Source organism: Caretta caretta, chromosome 2 (assembly GCF_965140235.1).
Source record: "Caretta caretta isolate rCarCar2 chromosome 2, rCarCar1.hap1, whole genome shotgun sequence".
NCBI lineage: Eukaryota > Metazoa > Chordata > Testudines > Cheloniidae > Caretta > Caretta caretta.
In genome coordinates this window covers 200597142-200615528 of record NC_134207.1, presented here as the reverse complement: position 1 = coordinate 200615528, position 18387 = coordinate 200597142, and the positions used below count along the sequence as shown (strand labels likewise).

The 18387-nt window shown below is 40.1% G+C and overlaps 1 protein-coding gene across 2 annotated transcripts in view; it reads left to right on the top strand.

Moving 5' to 3' along the window:
• Nucleotides 1-18387, top strand: part of LOC125631626 (ubiquitin-conjugating enzyme E2 E2) — a 334645-nt gene that overhangs the window by 4033 nt on the left and 312225 nt on the right. The window contains exons 2-3 of one of the 2 annotated variants that reach the window (XM_048838590.2): nucleotides 1901-2089; nucleotides 12014-12064. In XM_048838590.2, the coding sequence (XP_048694547.1) occupies nucleotides 1914-2089; nucleotides 12014-12064 (227 nt within the window). In that variant the 5' untranslated portion in view covers nucleotides 1901-1913. The remainder of the gene's footprint in view (nucleotides 1-1900; nucleotides 2090-12013; nucleotides 12065-18387) is intronic. The other variant, XM_048838591.2, reaches the window with a different exon arrangement.

The window sequence follows — 18387 nt, the reverse complement described above, 5'->3', positions numbered from 1 at the left end:
CAATTTTTGGTTCTTTGTTTGCTTTTTTTTTTTTTCTTTCTTCCAACGCCACCTCAGTGTCACTGAAGTTTTTTCTTCTTTCCACTGCCCTCTTTCCATATATGTATTGGGAATACTGTCTGGGTAGAAGATTTCCATCCTAATGTTCGGTTACAAACTATTAATAAACTTTTAGTTGGTTATATAAGCAAATTATCGCACATTTTACATCATATTTTTTAGAGCAGGGATTCTCAAACTTTATTGCAGTGCAGCCCCCTTCTGACAACAGATTACTACATCAATTACTGGAGGGGGGACCGAAGCCTGAGCCTGCCCAAGCTCCACTGCCCTGGGTAGTGGGGGCAAAGTTTGAGGGCTTCAGCCACAGGCGTGGGGAGGTGGCCTGTAACCTAAGCCCTGCCACTCCGGGCTAAAGCCCTCAGGTTTCGGCTCTGGGCGGTGGGGCACAGGCTTCGGCTTTGGCCCTAGCAAGTCTAATGCCAACTCTTGTGACCCCTTTAAAATGGGGTTGGAGTCACTTTGGGGTCCTGACCCACAGTTTGAGAGCTGCTGTTTTAGAGTCAGTCTGGAATCCTGGTTTAGGCTCTTGCGAGAATATTGCAGCATATTATAATTGAGATGTACAGTTTTCTGTAACTGGTGTTCTGCGTATGGTTTCTGTATATGGCTAAAAGGATAAATGAGACACAGTTCACAAACTAAAACAATATTGAACATAAACCTCATTGTGCACTGCAGGTCAGATTCTGATGTTAATTACATCCGTACAATTCCACTGAGTTCATGTAGGTTGCACAGATGTAACTGAGCAAAAGTTGGCCCTATGTGCTATTAAAGTTGTTCTTTTAATGAAATATCACAAAGAGAACATAGTGGTGTCACTGAGGTAAAGAAGGACCTTCTAGTATTGCTTCAGGTTTCTAATAGATTCAGTCAGCAATCGTTGCCACCGCATTTGGCAATCTTAGATCTAACCCCTAAGAAAAAGCCTTATTTACAACAGTTAGAGAAGTCATAATATTAATTACAACCATTTTAATTTAAACAGTCTATAGTTGAAGAAATGCAATGATTAAAGTGAAGGAAGAAAAGAAGAATATAGCTAAATATTACAAGTGTGAGAACTAGGCATATAAAATATACTGAGATAATAAAGTTAGACTTCTCGGTGACGAGTGTTCATTGACAGCTTTGTCTGATGTCCTCTGATCACAAACAGGCTTCAGCAGTACAGATTTCCTTGCGTTTCGCCACCAATGTGCTTACTCCCTGGTATGGGAGTATCATCTCTAGCTATGAAAGATAGGTTAGGCTTAAAAGGACATAGAAATGGAACTTTCTCTATCAAGTGTGCCAACCAAAATGTGAATTCTATGAAGTGGAAACCCATCCACTGGGAGTTGGTTAGCCTAGACTTTTTACCTGTGGGCTAATGAATAGTCTTAAAATAGTAATGACTGCCAGTTACTAACAAAAGGGGCCTGATTTGAACCAGTGTCCTAGAGGTGAAAAACGCTTCATCCCATCACCAATCCCTTGAGCTATCCACTCCATTAACCCTGGATTGATTGTCTTATTCATTTGGTTTTGTTTTCCACTTAACATTTATTCTGGACATCTCCCTTTAGATATTTTTTTATATATGTAAAAGGGTTTTTCTTATTTTGTTGTATACTTTGTAGTTGATGTAAAATGACTATCTTTTGAGTTACTGTATAGACGTTTGTGGCTAGATTCTTCAATACTGCAGACTAAAATACTGCAGTATAAAGAGTACAGTATTATGCAAGTAATTTCTTCACCCTGTATATCTCTAGTTAAAAAAAAGCATAGTATTGTTACTAAAGTTATCAGACATTTTAAGAAAAGACTCCTTACTCGTCTTTGTGTTTTTTAGCCCAGAGTCTAAAATGTCCACTGAAGGGCAAAGAGTTGATGATAGCCCAAGCACTAGTGGAGGAAGCTCTGATGGAGATCAACGTGAGGGTGTTCAGCAAGAGCAAGAAAGGGAGCAGGTTCAACCCAAGAAAAAGGAGGGCAAGATCTCCAGCAAAACAGCTGCTAAACTATCAACTAGTGCTAAAAGGTATCCTGCTCTTCGTAGCTTTTTTTTTTTTTGGATGGGCATCAGCCTAATTCATTTTCTTAATGTTATTACAATATGATTGAATTTGTACATTAGTTCTTTGATTGGGGGTTGCAATGTGACCTGTATGCTCCTGCTACTTTTTAAAAAAAAAAAAAATTATTTTTTGACAGACTGGTTTGTTTTCACATGGGTTTAATATTAGCTTGCATGATAGAAACTGACACTGTTTTATTCTTAGTATAACTTGGACAATTTTTTGTATTCTTATGAAGTGTGTGTGAGAGAGAGAAACTTGTCAGTGTAACTTAGAGTTAATTAACCATAAACATTTCAGACAAGTCAGTAATTCAGCATGCTAGGAGAGTACTGTAATACCTATCACTACAAGGTACTGCATTTTCTTCTCCCAGATGGTCAAGTCAGAAATGATGGAATGAACAAATGTTTTTGTTTCATTACATTAAACTGTGGTATGTTTTAATTCTGTTTTTGTTTTTTTTCCCATTCCTGAGAGGAATAGTAGATTTGGCGAATAGCTATTTAAGTGACCCCACTCTGTCACATCAGTCACTGGATCATTGGCATGCATGGATTGTGCAAAGGAAGCCTGCATTAACAGTGTAGCCCTGTCACATCAGCATTACTTTAGGCAGCAATGTTCAAAACCTATTAAAGGGAACCCAAATACAAAACAATTTTAAGAGTTTTATATAGAACCCAAATGTGCAGACCTAACTCATGCAGAACTCTGAGCCTGATTCTTCACTAATTTACACCAGTCTAAATTAGGAGTTACTGTTGTAAAACTAGTATAAAGGAGAGGAGAATCAGGCCCCCATTGTGTTCATTTAGTGTTTCTTGTAAATATGGTGTGTAAATATTCATAGGCTGCAAATACTAGTGTGTGTACATTTTAATTCATACATTTTTACTTTACCTTTACTTGATAGTATATAATTTATTTGTACCAGCCTCACAGATCTAAACCTCCCTACGTATCCACTCTGGTATCTTCATGAGTCACTCTCCATCCTGCCAGTGATGCCAGTATTGATTACTCATTTTGTCCACTTCCCTGTGTATCTTCAGGCTTTCATTTTATTCAAGGATAATCTTCCTTTATGTAGTCTATGGCGCCAATGCCCACTTCCCTCCCCGCCTTTCAAATCTTTCCTCAAGGTCCGCTTCTACCATGGTGCTTACAGAAGATTATCTAGCCATTATCAGTTGGCAGAGGATCAGTGGGGATTACTAATATCTAACTTTTTTATATTTTATAACTAAAGGGAGAAGAATGACTGTCAATAACTTAGAACTGTCAAATTGTGCAAATACCTGGTCTCTGTAGTTGCTACTGCTTCTAACCTTGCCTGTGCTCACATATCTCCTATTGTTACATCAACTTGTTGTGTCTTGTAGCCACTTTAGAATAGGGTCTGCATATTCCTGTGTTTGTACAGAGCCCAGCACAATGATACCGTGATTCCGGCTGGGGCCTGTGGACACTACTGTATTAAAAAATTAATGATATGTCAGAAGTTGCGCTATTATTCTTGGTTTTGTATCTTCAAAGCTTAGAGCTCTTATTAACGTGCATTTAGCAGTGATAAAATTACTTAAACCTTTTAAAATTTAATCATATCTGCTTGTGGTTTCTGCTGAAACTAATTATTCCAATTGCAGACAGATATGTTTGCCAATCAGACTGTAAAACAGCAGTTTTACATGTATAGTAATATTAAAAAAAAATTATGAATCTGAAAGTTGAAATGTTTTCCAAGAACTATGCTTCTTACAATTGTTTGGATATGTTTAAATAAATGTATAGTTTAATAATTCTGTCAAGTAGTAAGAGACTTATTTAGATGTTAGTCTTATCAACATTGGTAACTTCAGAGTCACTTCAGTTAAAGTTGTTTCTACTTTCTTATCCAAACCCCATTTTCAGGGGCTTGTAACTCCACTTATGAATTATTTAGGCTGAAAATTTAATATACAAGTTCTTAGCTTGATAAGGTGGCTGTTTGAAACATATGTGAAAATCAGTTGGAATGTTTTAAGAATATGGGGAAGAAAGTAAACTCCAATAGGGTTCTGTTGCCTTTTTATTTACCGCTTGGAATAAAAATAAAATTTTAAAGGTACTTACCTCTCAATATGAGATTTTAAGACAAACACCTTAGAGCAGTGGTTTTCAAACTTTTTTTTCTGGGGACCCAGTTGAAGAAAATCGGTGGTGCCCGCAGCCAACAAAGCTGGGGATGAGGGGTTTGGCGTGTGGGAGGGGCTCGGGTGGGGAAGAGGGTTGGGATGTGGCTGTGGGGGCTGCGTAGTGGGGCCGGGAATGAGGGTTCATGGTGTGGGAGGGGGTTCTGGGCTGGGGCAGGGGGTTGGGGTGCAGGAGGGGGTCAGGGCTCTGGGCTTGGGGTGCAGGCTCTGGGGTGGGGCTGGGGATGAGGGGTTTGGGGTACAGGAGAGGCTCTGGGTTTGGGGGGTCTCAGGGCTGGGGCATGGGGTTGCGGTGCAGGAGGGGGTTGGGTGTGGGAGGGGGTCAGGGCTCTGGGGTGGGGGTGCAGGCTTCAGGATGGGGCCAGGGATGAGGAGTTTTGGGTGCAGGAGGGGCTCTGGGTTTTGGGGGGGGTCTCAGGGCAGTGGCAGGGGATTGGAGTGCAGGGTTGGGGCGCTGACTTACCTCTGGTGGCTCCCGGTCAGCGGTGGTGCCGGGGTGCAGAGGCAGGCTTCCCACCTGTCCTCGCACCATGGACTGCTGTGCCCCGAAAGCAGCCAGCAGCAGGTCCGGCTCCTAGGCAGAGGTATGCAAGCAGCTCATGCCTGCAGGCATCCCCCGCCCCCATTGGCTGGGAACCGGCCAATGGGTGTGGGGAGCCAATGTTTTGGGTGGGGCAGCACATGGAGCCCTGTGGCCCCACTGCTGCCCGCTTCCAGGGCACAGCTCAGTGTTGGAACAGGTATACACTAGCCTGCGTTAGCTGGGCAGCACCGTCAACAGTACTTTTAATGCCCCGGTCGACAGTGCTGACCAGAGATGCTCGAGTCCCTGCGTGCTGAGCAAGGTGACCCAGTGCCTTACATGCTGCGACCCAGTACTGGGTCGCGACCTGAACTTTGAAAAACACTGCCTTACAGTGTGTTTTTGTAAACACAACTTAATAGGACTACTTGCAGGATTAGAGGTATAGCAGTTCACTTGAAATGTTCACCTCTTCAAAAATAATAGTGAGTTTTACCAGTTGATTGTGAAGAAAGACTGCACAAATATTTTGCGGAAACCAATTTCTGCTCTGTTACATACATGTAACCCCACTGAATCCAGTTGTTACTCCAAAATCCCAATAATGTTTGCATAATGGAGGACAGAATTTCATCCAGTAACTGTTTTTAATAACGCTAAAATAATTCAGGAATCAACACAATTGAAATTAGTAGAATAATTTAAAGCATCCAGCTTTTACATGCATTATAGTTATTAGACAGCACTGGAAAACAAATACAACCTTGGAGTTTAGTCTTATTCCAAGTGCTAAATTATAGTCTACAGACTGTAGGCTTCATTCTGATCTCAGTTTGGTAGCCATGTATTGTCACACACTTGAAAAATCTGTTCATGCACGTGGAAGTGTAGTAGCAATCTTATTTTAGATACGTTATCCTGAGTAATTACCCTGTGTATCTCAGATTAGAATTAAAATCTAAAGAATTGTAATACGAATTTTCTTGTGGTTATAAATTTGACTCTAAAATTTTACTTATTTTACTTATAAAGGTCACTTCAGCAATATTAGTTTTATATAAATCAATAGAAGGAAATGTTCAATTACGTGTGAAATGTGCTCCAAGGTGTTCTATAATATATATACTCTGTAGGGTGCTATCTCAGCAATTTAATGCTCCCTAAAATGGCTTATTTTGAGGGAAGTGTGAAGCATTTTGTGCTTCCCTGTATTCCTGAGTTTTGTAGTTTGTATAGCATTATCGATGTTCTTTTAATTTAGTTTTTGGTGGTTAATTTAATTGCAAATGTTGCAGTCATAGGATGCTCATCTTACTTCGATGAGAGTTCTTCTGTCGTCATTTTGTGTTGACTTGTATTTCTGTTTTTCCTTCTTTCTCTCTTTTCTCCTCACCCCAATTTAGTGGGTTTCTTTGTGTGGTTCCAGTAGAAGAGTGATAAGTTAGGGATATATGGGTCAGCTGATAAGGCATCTAAGATGCCCAGAAACCATAGCTATTAGTGTGATAGAAGTACCTGGATAGAACAGAGTTTTATTTCAAGTAGCCTTTTGCCTCCTTAGACCGAATGTTAACCAGTAACTAAGGCCTGATTTTGTTTAAAAAAATATAGGCTTTCTGCTTTTCGCATCAGTGGAAGTACTGATTTAGATGGCATCAAAAAGGCAGAATGCTATTGCGACCTTTCATATTGCTGTGTCCCTCAATGTGAATACTTCTAGTGTTACTTGCTACACAGGTAATAGCTTACAGTAAATGTCATATTGTGTACCATTCCTTCGATTTGCCTTACCCAAGGTGTGTCACCTTAAATAGTAACCTTACTTACCTAACGTGTCAAGATTGAAAAACTCACTGCATATCATAATTACAGTTCAGACCTGAAATTGAGTTGCTGTCCTTAAAAAGAGAGGCATCTTATATCTTAAATAGCAAATCTTAGCACGACCTTTGGATTGAGACAAGTGTATCCGTTCTTGGTTAGCATAATAGCTTAACAGATAAAAATATTATTCTGCTGGGCTCTTGAGGTTGCTAGTTTAAAACCTGTCATTTTGTCTTTGGTCTGCAAATTTTTGTGTTGAACTGTGAATTTATGAAACTGAGTTATGTAGCCTTTTGTTCCTGGAAAGATATTAAAACATTAGGAACATAAACTAAGTCATGGATATCTTGTTTGTTGAAATACAACCATAGAGAAGTGGGCTATCCATAACCTTTCTAAATAACAGAGAGGGGTGCCATAATAGAATAGTATTTTAAATAAATTTGGCAACAAATATTGTACTTGACAAGCCACAAGTGACCGACAAAATACTGAAAAAGGAAAACAACTCATGACTTTTTTTAAAGTTGGCATTTATAAGTGTGCCTAATATATTCTGTTCTCCTTAAACTGTTGTTCTTAGTTCAATTTCCAAGGACCCTGTTCTGTCACAACTTTTGAAAGAGTGAAATACATAATAGGGTTTGCCCTGTTTTAAAATGTGGTCTAAATTTTCTCCAGTCTGGGTTTTTGGGTTGCCTAATGTTTATGTGAAGGGAGGCACAAAGCCCAGAAAAATGGAAGCAACAAAATGAGTTTCTAGGAAAAGTGACTACATGCCAATAAATAGTAAGACCTGAGTGCCTCTAGAGTATTCAGTCCTCAATCTTTTCCTCATAAAAATGCTACAGAGTCCTTACTTTACAAGTGACAGCAAGCAATCTTGCTAGTCTTACAGCAGTAGTTCCCCACAGCCTCATATTTATTAATAATATTTGATGGCACTTTTCATTTTGAAAAAGCTTGTCCTAGATTAGCTGATCCTTTCAGGGTAGATAAGTATTTTCCCCCATCTGTAAAATGGGGGAGCACGGAGAGAGAGGTTGAATTGTCTAAGACCATAAAAGGAGCATCAGTGTGACATTTGCAAATTGAGTGTTCCTGGTGCCCAGTCCTGGATTCTGACTATTGGAGCATGCTTCTCTCTCACCAGTCAAGTAGTAACATAATAGTACTAATTTCATTTTTTATTCTATAGGCTGGCATTGCTAAATATAAATACATTTGGGCAGAAAATCTGTTGGCAACAAAATCCATGGGGATAGTTGCCAAAGGGGAGGAAGGAAACCATGTGGTTTCTGAGGGATCCTTCAGAGGCTTGAGCAATCTGTGTGTTGGTTCCTGTGCCTCTCTGCTGTCTCTGGATTATCCACTACACTCCCAGGTGGTATAGCTCCACTGAAGCCATGCTACTAGGGTTCCCCACCATTGAAGGGTCCCTGCAGAATAGGTTATACCGCTAGAGTCTGTATATCCTTTACTAACTCCCTGGGATTTTTCCTGAACAAGGAATTGTGTGTCTCCCCTTCATTGCCTGTTTGTGAAAGGCGCTCACCAGGGAGATGGTCAGCAGGGCAGTGGCAGCACTGTCACGGCTGGTGTTTAGCAAAGGAGATCTACATGGAGAAGACAGTCAGTATAGGGACTCTTGGGACACGATCTGGTCATTTACATGCAATTTCAACAATAAAATACAAATGCAGTCCGTATTCATGTTTCAACCACTTGCTACAGTAACCCATGTTCAGGACTTAAATACAAAGTGGCTTGCAGTTTCATTTTTGTGGCTAGAGGTGCATGGTACTATGACTTCTTCCCTCCACCTCATCCCTAATGAAATTCTTGCTTCTGCTTATCGTCTAGGGGCCAGAAAAAGCAAAACAAATAGCAGTTAATACAATTATGGACAAATATTCCTGTGTATATCCTACTGCATCTTTTAAAGAATCAGATCTATCTACATCAACCTGAAGACCCTAATCATTGTACTAGGGCCTGATATGAGGTGAGGGCAGGAGAGACATCCACAACTTCCCCTCTCCCTTCTGGAAAGAAGGGAGAGGAGGTTAGATGTGGAAGGATACTGAAAATGGAAGACTTGTGGTTTAGGACATGGGGCAATGTCCGTTCTCATTCTCTTCTTGATGTTTCATGCTCCTTATGATATGATGAAGTGTCAGCTGCTGTATATATGTGTTCAAAGTGAGGCTCTAGCCCAAGGGTGGGCATACTACGGCCTGCCAGCCGTTTTAATCTGGCCCTTGAGCTCCCGCTGAGTGGTGGTGTCTGGGGCTTGCCCCACTCTGGTGCTCCAGCAGGATCAGGGGCTGCTCCATATAGCTCCCAGAAGCAACAGCATGGCCCCCCTCCATCTCCTACGCGTAAGAGCAGCCAGGGTGCTCCACTCTGCATGTTGTCCCTGCCCCAAGTGCTGCCCCTGCCGCTCCCATTGGCCGAGAATTGTGGCCAATGGGAGCTGCGTGAGTGGGCCTTTGGACAGGGCAGCGTGCAGAACCGCCTGGCCGCACCTCCGCATAGGAGTCAGAGAAAGGACATGCTGCTGCTTCTGGGAGATGCTTGAGGTAAGCGCTGCCAGGAGCATGCACTCTGAGCCTCCCCCCATGCCCCAACTCCCTACCCCACCACTGATCCCCCTCCTGCTTTCCAAAACCCTTAATCGCAGCCTGGAGCACTCTCCTACACCCCAAACCCCTCCTCCCCACCCCAGAGTCTGCAGCCCCAGCCCTGATCCCTTTTCCACCCTCCGAAGCCCTCTGTCCCAGCCCAGAGCACCCTCCTGCATCCCAGAGCCTGCACCCCCAGCCCAGAGCCTCCTTCCGCACTCTGAACTCCTCATTTCTGGCCCCACCCCAGAGCCCGCACCCTCAGCCAGAGCCCTGACCCCCTCCCACACCTCAACCCCAATTTTGTGAGGGTTCATGACCTGCCATACAATTTCTATTCTTAGATGTGGCCCTCGGGCCAAAAAATAGTCGTCGTCGTTCATCCCCCCCCCACCCCCCCCGCAGTGTAGTCCCAGAAGTGGTGCATTTTCAGAACCATTCTGTACAACTTAACAGAGAGAAAAATCCAAAGACGACAAAACTGAAAGAGATTTCTATGTTCCTTAAGTGTTCACATGATCTAAATGAGGGAATTTCCCATTTTGCTTAAAAAATTTGCATTTTATATAATTTTTGAACTGGAAAAAGGATATTTTAAATATGGAACTTTTTTTGAGGGGATAAAGGTAAAACAAGTACACTTTTTTAATACTTAAAGGTGGGGGGAAGAAGGGGAGAGATGTCCGGCAAATATTTTTTTTTAAAAAAATGGTAGTGTTTGGTATGTTGAGCCACTTAAACTTGTCATATTTTCTTTTTTTTAGTGGATATTTTTAGCATTTCTCGAATTACCTTTTCCCAAATATCAGTTAAGAAAAATTAATTCGTGGTTTTTCATTGAGATACCTTCTACTGAAATATACAATATAGTGAAGTATTTACCTTCTCTAGCAGTTGGAATCATCAAACATATTTAATTTCTCTCCCTGTGCAGAAGTATCTTGTAAATTTCCCCCCAACCTCATACACACACGTGTGCACATCTTCCCCAAGGTATGAGACTAGGACTAATATAGGAGGTAGCATTTTATTTTTGGCTGGTTCATTTACCTTCTTAAGCTACAAACAAACGAATCACAAAATGCATTCTTAATGGAACAAGGGGAGTATTGATAGTGGTTTTGGCCCAGTTTTAAAAAGGTATTTAGTCATTGCTGTGCTGAGCGTTGCCTAACTGTTTTAGAAATCTCAATCTCATTTTCAAAAGGGATATAGACACTGACTGATGGAATTTAGACTCGTGTAGTTTGAAAATAAGATTTATGCTACTAAAGCTCCTAGGAGTTGTGGTGATGAGTGCACCAATGCCTAAATACCTTTAAGAATCTGGGGCTTTGAGATTTATGCTACTAAAGCTCCTAGGAGTTGTGGTGATGAGTGCACCAATGCCTAAATACCTTTAAGAATCTGGGGCTTTGAGATTATCTTCCACATCCAGGACTGCATTTAGACCTTAATATTATGTTTAGAATTAGAATAAATTGCTTATTTTTATCTTAAGTGCTCTAATATACCTGAATGTTTGCCTTGGGGAAATCGGTTTCTTTACTCATGCTTGTTATAAACCACCACCACACATTCTACACACAAGATACACATATGTCTTAGGCCACGCTTGAGCTCTGTCGCTAAGATTTAGCATGTATCCTGGGGAAAGGTAATTTGGCCACTCTAATTTTCTTCATTGAGGTGATAAAAGCAATGGATACCTGCTTCTTTAGCCCAGATCTCTGGAAGGGGGGGAGAGCATTCAGCAATTTTGAATTATTCCTTTTTTCCCTTGATGCTGCAGAAAACTCTCCAGGATGTGGTGTGAACGCCTTTGTCGTCAGTTTTGGATGGATGTGACTAGGTTTACAGGGTGTGTGGTCTGGAGAGCCTCTATGGATGGCATGCTGCCATGCCAGATCTATAGGAATTTTCTTACATAAACTGATGGTGATTCCTAAACTGATGTGTAAACTCCTGCTTTATGCTTTTAAATTCCTTTGGGGGAAGAGGGATGGTTTGGCCCAGCACAGGTGGGGAGGATGAGGAAATGTAATGCCATAGAGGATAGCTGTGCAATGGTTCTGGGACATGACATATGGGTCTAGCCCTCCCTACGATGTGCCGAGATGTGTGGAATTCTCACAATTCTTGGGTTATCTGAGTCTCTTTTCAGAGATGCTGGGTACTCAAACATATGAAAATCAGCCTATGAAGTCTGTATCTTTCAACCCTTAATTTTTCAAAATATGGTCAGTTTTTTCAGTGTATGCATTGCCTTACCATAATAGGCCTGTCCACAGGAGGACATAATCTGGCTCTTTCATGAGGCAGGTACATGCGGCATCCTTTCTGACAAAACACTGGTAATAATTTTTAAATAAGATGTACGAGCCGAGTCTGACTAGATTGTGTGTGCCACACGCAAAAAAGTGTTTATGAACATTTGGTTGGGTTCAAACATATAAAAGGCCAACAGGACTGGGTGAACTTAAAATTGAAAACTTAAAAAAACCCAAAAAATAAAAATAAGACATTGCAGCCTGAATTTGTCAAATATTTTGTTAAGCAGTTTCATGAAACTTTGACATCAACTTTCCATTACAGATGAGAACTAACTATATATTGTAGTATTAACTACAGTAGATATTTTTCATAAAGTTGGAGGAAATCCATTTAAGAAAGTGTTGTCTTTATACTTCTGTATATAACTTCTGTTTCTTTTTTCTTAAGAATTCAGAAAGAACTTGCAGAAATTACATTAGACCCTCCTCCAAACTGTAGGTAAGTTTACATGGATTTTATTAATTTGAAATGCATATGGAAATTACATAGAGGACCAGAGGTAATTTTTCAGTTTTTCCTTGGAGGTGAATACTTAGTTTAATGATTTTTGACATAAAGGACATAAATACTGTTGTTTGTAGATGCAAATGTTTGTTATCACTTAAATGATAGTGGTGGTGATCAGGAGAAGTTTGTTAAAAATACAGCACTAATGAAATGTAGGCAAAGTTATTAGCTATAGGATATAAGTCAGATCAGTAGCATTTTGTTTATAATCCTGGAAAATATCTTTTTGGTGACAGTTATTAGTGTGACTCTTTTCCTTACAAATTGATAACTTTGAGAAAAATGTTAAGTACAGACATTGCAGATCTTGATCTTTTTGTCTGGCCATTGGTTATGACATTAAGAGGAAATTTAATGAAGTGGAGTTGGCTATCAAAAATTTTTTATGACTTTATGCTTTGCCTTTCTGTCAGTTATGTTTATTTATAGTGAGTTAAAACTTGCTTTAAAGTTAGTACTGATGTAGGCAAAGAAAACTCTGTTACCTTGTAGCTCACATTTTGTGAAGTAGTTTTCAGATGGCTGCCCCAGAATTCTTATCTGGCAGCTTGACATATCGGTCATATTGGAATTATGCCAGAGTTGTGCAGCAGTACATAAAGGAGCCCCTGCAATAGTACCTCTTGCAATGGGAAGTTAAACTAAATGCAGATGAATAGTTCTAATCCAATTCTGCCAACTGATTTCCAGCATTGCATGGGGAAAGGTCCATTCTATCGTGTTGTAAAAAGAAAGTTTGAGAGAAGTAGCTGATGGCATGCAGTTTTTATAATGAATACCAGTACATTTCAATATCAAATTAACTAAGGAACTGGTAGTAAAAATGACAGTCGGCTTTATTGTTTTAGTCGCTTGACAAAAGTATATGTGTAAGAAAATGTTATAAGAAGATTTGATATAGTTGTGCTGGATCTCAGGATGTAATTCAGGTAGTTACATATGAAAGCACTGTGCAGGGAAGTGGACTTGCAATAATAGTGTTAAAAGAGTATTTCACTCAATTAGGATGAACATTGCTTTGCTAGATAAAACGTTTTAATAACTAAGCTGTTCTTGCACGCTTATGACTGTGAGTCTTCAGTCACATCAAAGCTGTTTCAAATGGCAGGCCTTTACTTAGGTGTTGATGACTGATGCTTATTAGTGGGCTGATTTGCTGAGGTAAATATAAAATTCCAGTCTGTACGAAAATGCATAAATGAAGAAAGAACTTTGAACTGAATCTAAAAGTCTGCAGTTTTTACAACAGACACATTTGTTTTAGTTTTCTGAATCCTTTCTCTTATAACAAAGCAATCATTTTAGTATACTAGGTACTGCTATATATAATATTTTTTTAAAGCAAGTGTAAAGTCATCCCTAATGGGCTCAGTGGAAACCTCTTTTAGCAACTCGTACAGAAAATGTGTGAACTGGGGATTTACTGTTCTCTGAATTTGTTGGACTAATGACAAAGTATCATTGCCTCCATCATGTATTGGATTTCAATCTGTCTTGCAAAATGAAAGAACTTAGTGTCTGGTCCTTCAATGTAGTTTTTGAGATAGCATTATTTCATGTTGTGATCTTGATAGATAATCATTTAGTAACATTACTGTTGGCAAATGTATTTTTATAGTCCATAAAAAATCACTTCATTTAGTTTTATGCAGTGGTGACAGTCTAGTGTTTTTTTCTTAAACTTTACTTATTTTCTATTATATTTAAACATTATGAAATCAATATACCAACCAGGGATGATTCCTCAATATGACGGAAGAAAGATAAGTTGTAATAGAGTATTTCTTATCCTAAAGTACTTGATTTCTTGCAGAAACTCAGCTCATTCTTACAGAACATGTGCTAAAGATAAATATTGAATAGGATATAGATATCAGTTTTCCTCCAAATGGGTCTCAGAAGGTTTCTTAAATAAACTGTTTGTACGAATTATGGCTCCAGTCCACATGCAGGTACACTCCCATTGATTTTTCAATGGGAATTTTACATACACACAAGGCAAGATTGGGCCATAGATGTGTGTACAAATCTGTTCTTATTTTTTCTAATACCCCCCTTCACACGCCCCCCGATTCAAATGCAGCCAGGTGTGAAGTGACACTTGTCAATTGCTTAACAAGGCATGAGAGCCATATCAAATAGCTTTGGATCACGAAGTGTAGAATACTTTATCCAGCTGAAAATATAGTGATACATTAGGCTAAAATTACCTGAATTGGAATTTGGCTAGTATCTGTGGGGAATAGGACAGCCCTATTTATATGTGAAATGCCATGGGATCTTTGGTTGACCACAGATAGTCACTTGATTTTTATGTCACATCCAAAGACCCTCCAGTACAGTAGTACCCTTTTATGGTAGGGTAGAGTCTCAGTATTAATTCAGAAGGAGGAGCAGTACCACCCAAATTGCTAAGACTACTTCGTTATTTGTAAGGCTAAACTTATTTAAACTTACTTAGCACTTATATAGCATATTTGTGAAAATCTGCTTGTTTTAAAGAAACGTGTTACTGACCTGTGTGTGCCTGGATAATTAGCAGACAATCACTGTGGCAACTTGAAACATTTCTTTCAAAAACTGAAATGTAGTCAGTAGTTTTGTGCATATGAAAATCTGAGACCAATAGGAGCTAGTGATTTCAGATAGCTTTGAGTCACAGAAGTACAGAAAATTGCTTTCAAAATTGAAATTCCACAGTATATAGACTACTGTGGCCTTTGGCTATTTTAGCAACAAGAAATTTAAAATGAGTTATTTTGTGTGATTACTGCTTGTGAGCACTTACAAATTTAAAATTTTATTAGATTTTTTACATGGAATGATGTTATGGTGTGATCTACCCAGCAGTCCTTACCCAGGGCAAAAGTTCTTTTTATGTTGGTGAGAACTGTGCTGGTGAGAACATGGATATAGATAAGCTTTTGCATATACACATTAGACAAATAAGCAATGGATTTCAGAGATCCTGTAAAGGTGGATTTAGGAGTATACGAAACCTAAGTTCCGTGCTTTAGTAGGTATTAGTGTATTCTGTATTCAGTGGGCTTTGGTTCAGTCGTATGGAAAGAATCCCACTCACAGTAATAAACTTTGGATCATGCCCTACGTGTGTGTAATATACCAAATGTCGTGGGTAGTAGCAGAAGCCAAGTTGGAGGGGTTGCGGGGAGGGGAAAGTGTGCCATTACCATTTACAAAGAACAGTACCTCATGAAGAATCTGGTGTATTGCCTTGTCAATACCAACAACTAAAAGTTTCTTTTGGGCCCTTGATCATTGTGCAGACTGCATTACTATCAAGGCAAGTTACTGTAAGTAGAACAGAGAGAATATGGATCTCTGTATTTTAGAGGCCTAAACACTTTTAAGATTGCATTAAAAGGTTTTAATACTTAAAAAAAAAAAAGGCAAAGATGGGGGTGGAGGGTGTATCTCTACAATTAGGCTATATTTTTTCCCCAAAGATATATCTTAATTGCTGGTGATGCTGCCTGCAATAGATATTGTAACAAGCTAGGGAAGTGCTCAAACTTCTCATACGTTAAATTTAAGATTGTTTTACTATACAACAGATATATAGATAAATAAAAATGAAATCCTACCTTCTCTAATTTTTACATAGTTTGGACCTTCTCTTAGTAGGATAGTGTCTCATGGAACATCTCTTACCTATTCCTGATCATGTAGACCACCTCCCTCTCCACCTGGCAATAGAATAACATCTCTGTGGCAAGTACAGCTGTTGCTTACATGGAAAAGTAATATTAGGAAAGTATTGTATTTTTAGCTTTTTTCCATTTGAATTTAGTAGCTGGAAACAAGGAGGAGCCATCCAGCACAAAGTCACTAGCTGACTCTCTGTGGACCACAGTTTGGGAACCAGTGCTCAACAATTTCCCATTTAAATCGGTTCAGTATCCCTTAATTTTCCCCACTCTGCAGTGACCCCTTATGACAACTGTGCTTGTGCATGTCACAATCCCTTCATTTTCCTATACATTTTGTCTCCTGTCCTTTTTCTGTTTTCCCTTGTCATCGTTTTTAAGCTTTCCAGTATTTTATGGGCTGTGCTTTAAACTAACTTGCTATGCAGCCTACTGGATAAATGCTTTCTATTTCAAAACAATTGAGTTAAAACCCTAAATGTGTACTTATTAAAATGTATATCTACTTTAAACCTTCATAGATTCCAAGGCCAGAGGGGACCATTATGATTATCTAGTCTGACCTCTTGTATAATACGTCATAGAACTTCCCCAAAATAATTCGAGTGCACATGGTTTAGAAAAATATCCAGTCTTGACTGAAAAATTGTCAGTGATGGAGAGTCCACTAGGACTCTTACTAAATTGTTCCAGTGATTACTTACTCACCTGTTAAGTTTATGCCTTATTTCCAGTTTGAATTTGTCTAGCTTCCAGCTGTTGGACGGTTATACGTTTCTTTGCTAGCTTGAAGAACCCATTATTAAATATTTGTTCCCTGTGTAGATACTTACAGACTGTAATCAAGTCACCCCCCAACCTTCTTTTTGTTTAATCTAAATAGATTGAGATCTTTGAGTCAGCACTATAAGGCATATTTGGTAATCCTTTCATTGTTCTCATGGCTATTCTCTGAACCCTCTCCAATTTATCCACAGCCTTCTTGAATTGTGGTCGCCAGAACTAGACATTGTATTCCAGCAGCAGTTATACCAGTGCCAAGAATAGAGATAAATTAACTTTTCTGCTCCTACTCAAGTTTCCCGTTTATGCATCTCAGGATCTTGTTAGCTCTTTTGTTCACAGTGTCATATTGGGAGCCCATGTTCAACTGATTATCAACCACTGCCCCCAAATCTTTTTCAGAGTCACTGCTTCCCAGGTTAGAGTCTCCAATTGTGTAAGTATGGCCTAGATTCTTTGTTCCTAGATATTTACATTTAGCCCTATTGAAATGCATATTGTTGGCTTGTGACCAGTTTACCAAGCGATCTAGATCGCTCTGAATCAATGACATCTTTGTTATTTACCATTTCCCCCAGTTTTTGTCATCTGCAAAAGTTATCAGTGATCTATTTTTCATAAACCCATGTTGATTTATATTAATTACATTACCCTCTTTTAGTTCTTTATTAATCAGGTCCCATTTTTCCTGGGATCGATGTCAGGCATACAGGCCTGTAATTATCTTGGTCATCCTGTTCACTCATTTTAAAAAATGGCACAATATTAGCTTTCTTCCAGTCTTCTGGAACTTCCTGAGTGTTCCAAGACTTGAAAATCAACATTAATGGTCCAGCAAGCTCCTCATCCAGCACTTTAAAACTCTTAGGGTATGTCTACACTACGGAATAAGGTCGAATTTATAGAAGTCGGTTTTTTAGAAATCGGTTTTATAAATTCGAGTGTGTGTGTCCCCACAGTAAATGCTCTAAGTGCATTAAGTGCATTAACTCGGCGGAGCGCTTCCACAGTACCGAGGCAAGCGTCGACTTCCGGAGCGTTGCACTGTGGGTAGCTATCCCACAGTTCCCGCAGTCTCCGCTGCCCATTGGAATTCTGGGTTGAGATCCCAATGCCTGATGGGGCTAAAACATTGTCGCGGGTGGTTCTGGGTACATATCGTCAGCCTCCCGTTCCCTCCCTCCCCCCGTGAAAGCAAGGGCAGACAATCATTTCGCGCCTTTTTTCCTGAGTTACCTGTGCAGACGCCATACCATGGCAAGCATGGAGCCCGCTCAGGTAACCGTCACCCTATGTCTCCTGGGTGCTGGCAGACGCGGTACGGCATTGCTACACAGTAGCAGCAACCCCTTGCCTTGTGGCAGCAGACGGTACAGTACGACTGGTAGCCGTCATCGTCATGTCTGAGGTGCTCCTGGTCGCCTCTGTGAGGTCGATCAGGAGCGCCTGGGCAGACATGGGCACAGGGACTAAATTTGGAGTGACTTGACCAGGTCATTCTCTTTAGTCCTGCAGTCAGTCCTATTGAACCGTCTTATGGTGAGCGGGCAGGCGATACGGACTGCTAGCAGTCGTGCTGTACCATCTTCTGCCGAGCAGTCATGAGATGTGGATGGCATGCAGTCCGTCTGCTGCCAGCCAAAGATGTAAAAGATAGATGGAGTGGGTCAAAACAAGAAATAGACCAGATTTGTTTTGTACTCATTTGCTTCCCCCCCCTCCCCTGTCTAGGGGACTCATTCTTCTAGATCACACTGCAGTCAAGGTGCAGCGAGGTAAATCTAGCCATGTATCAATCAGAGG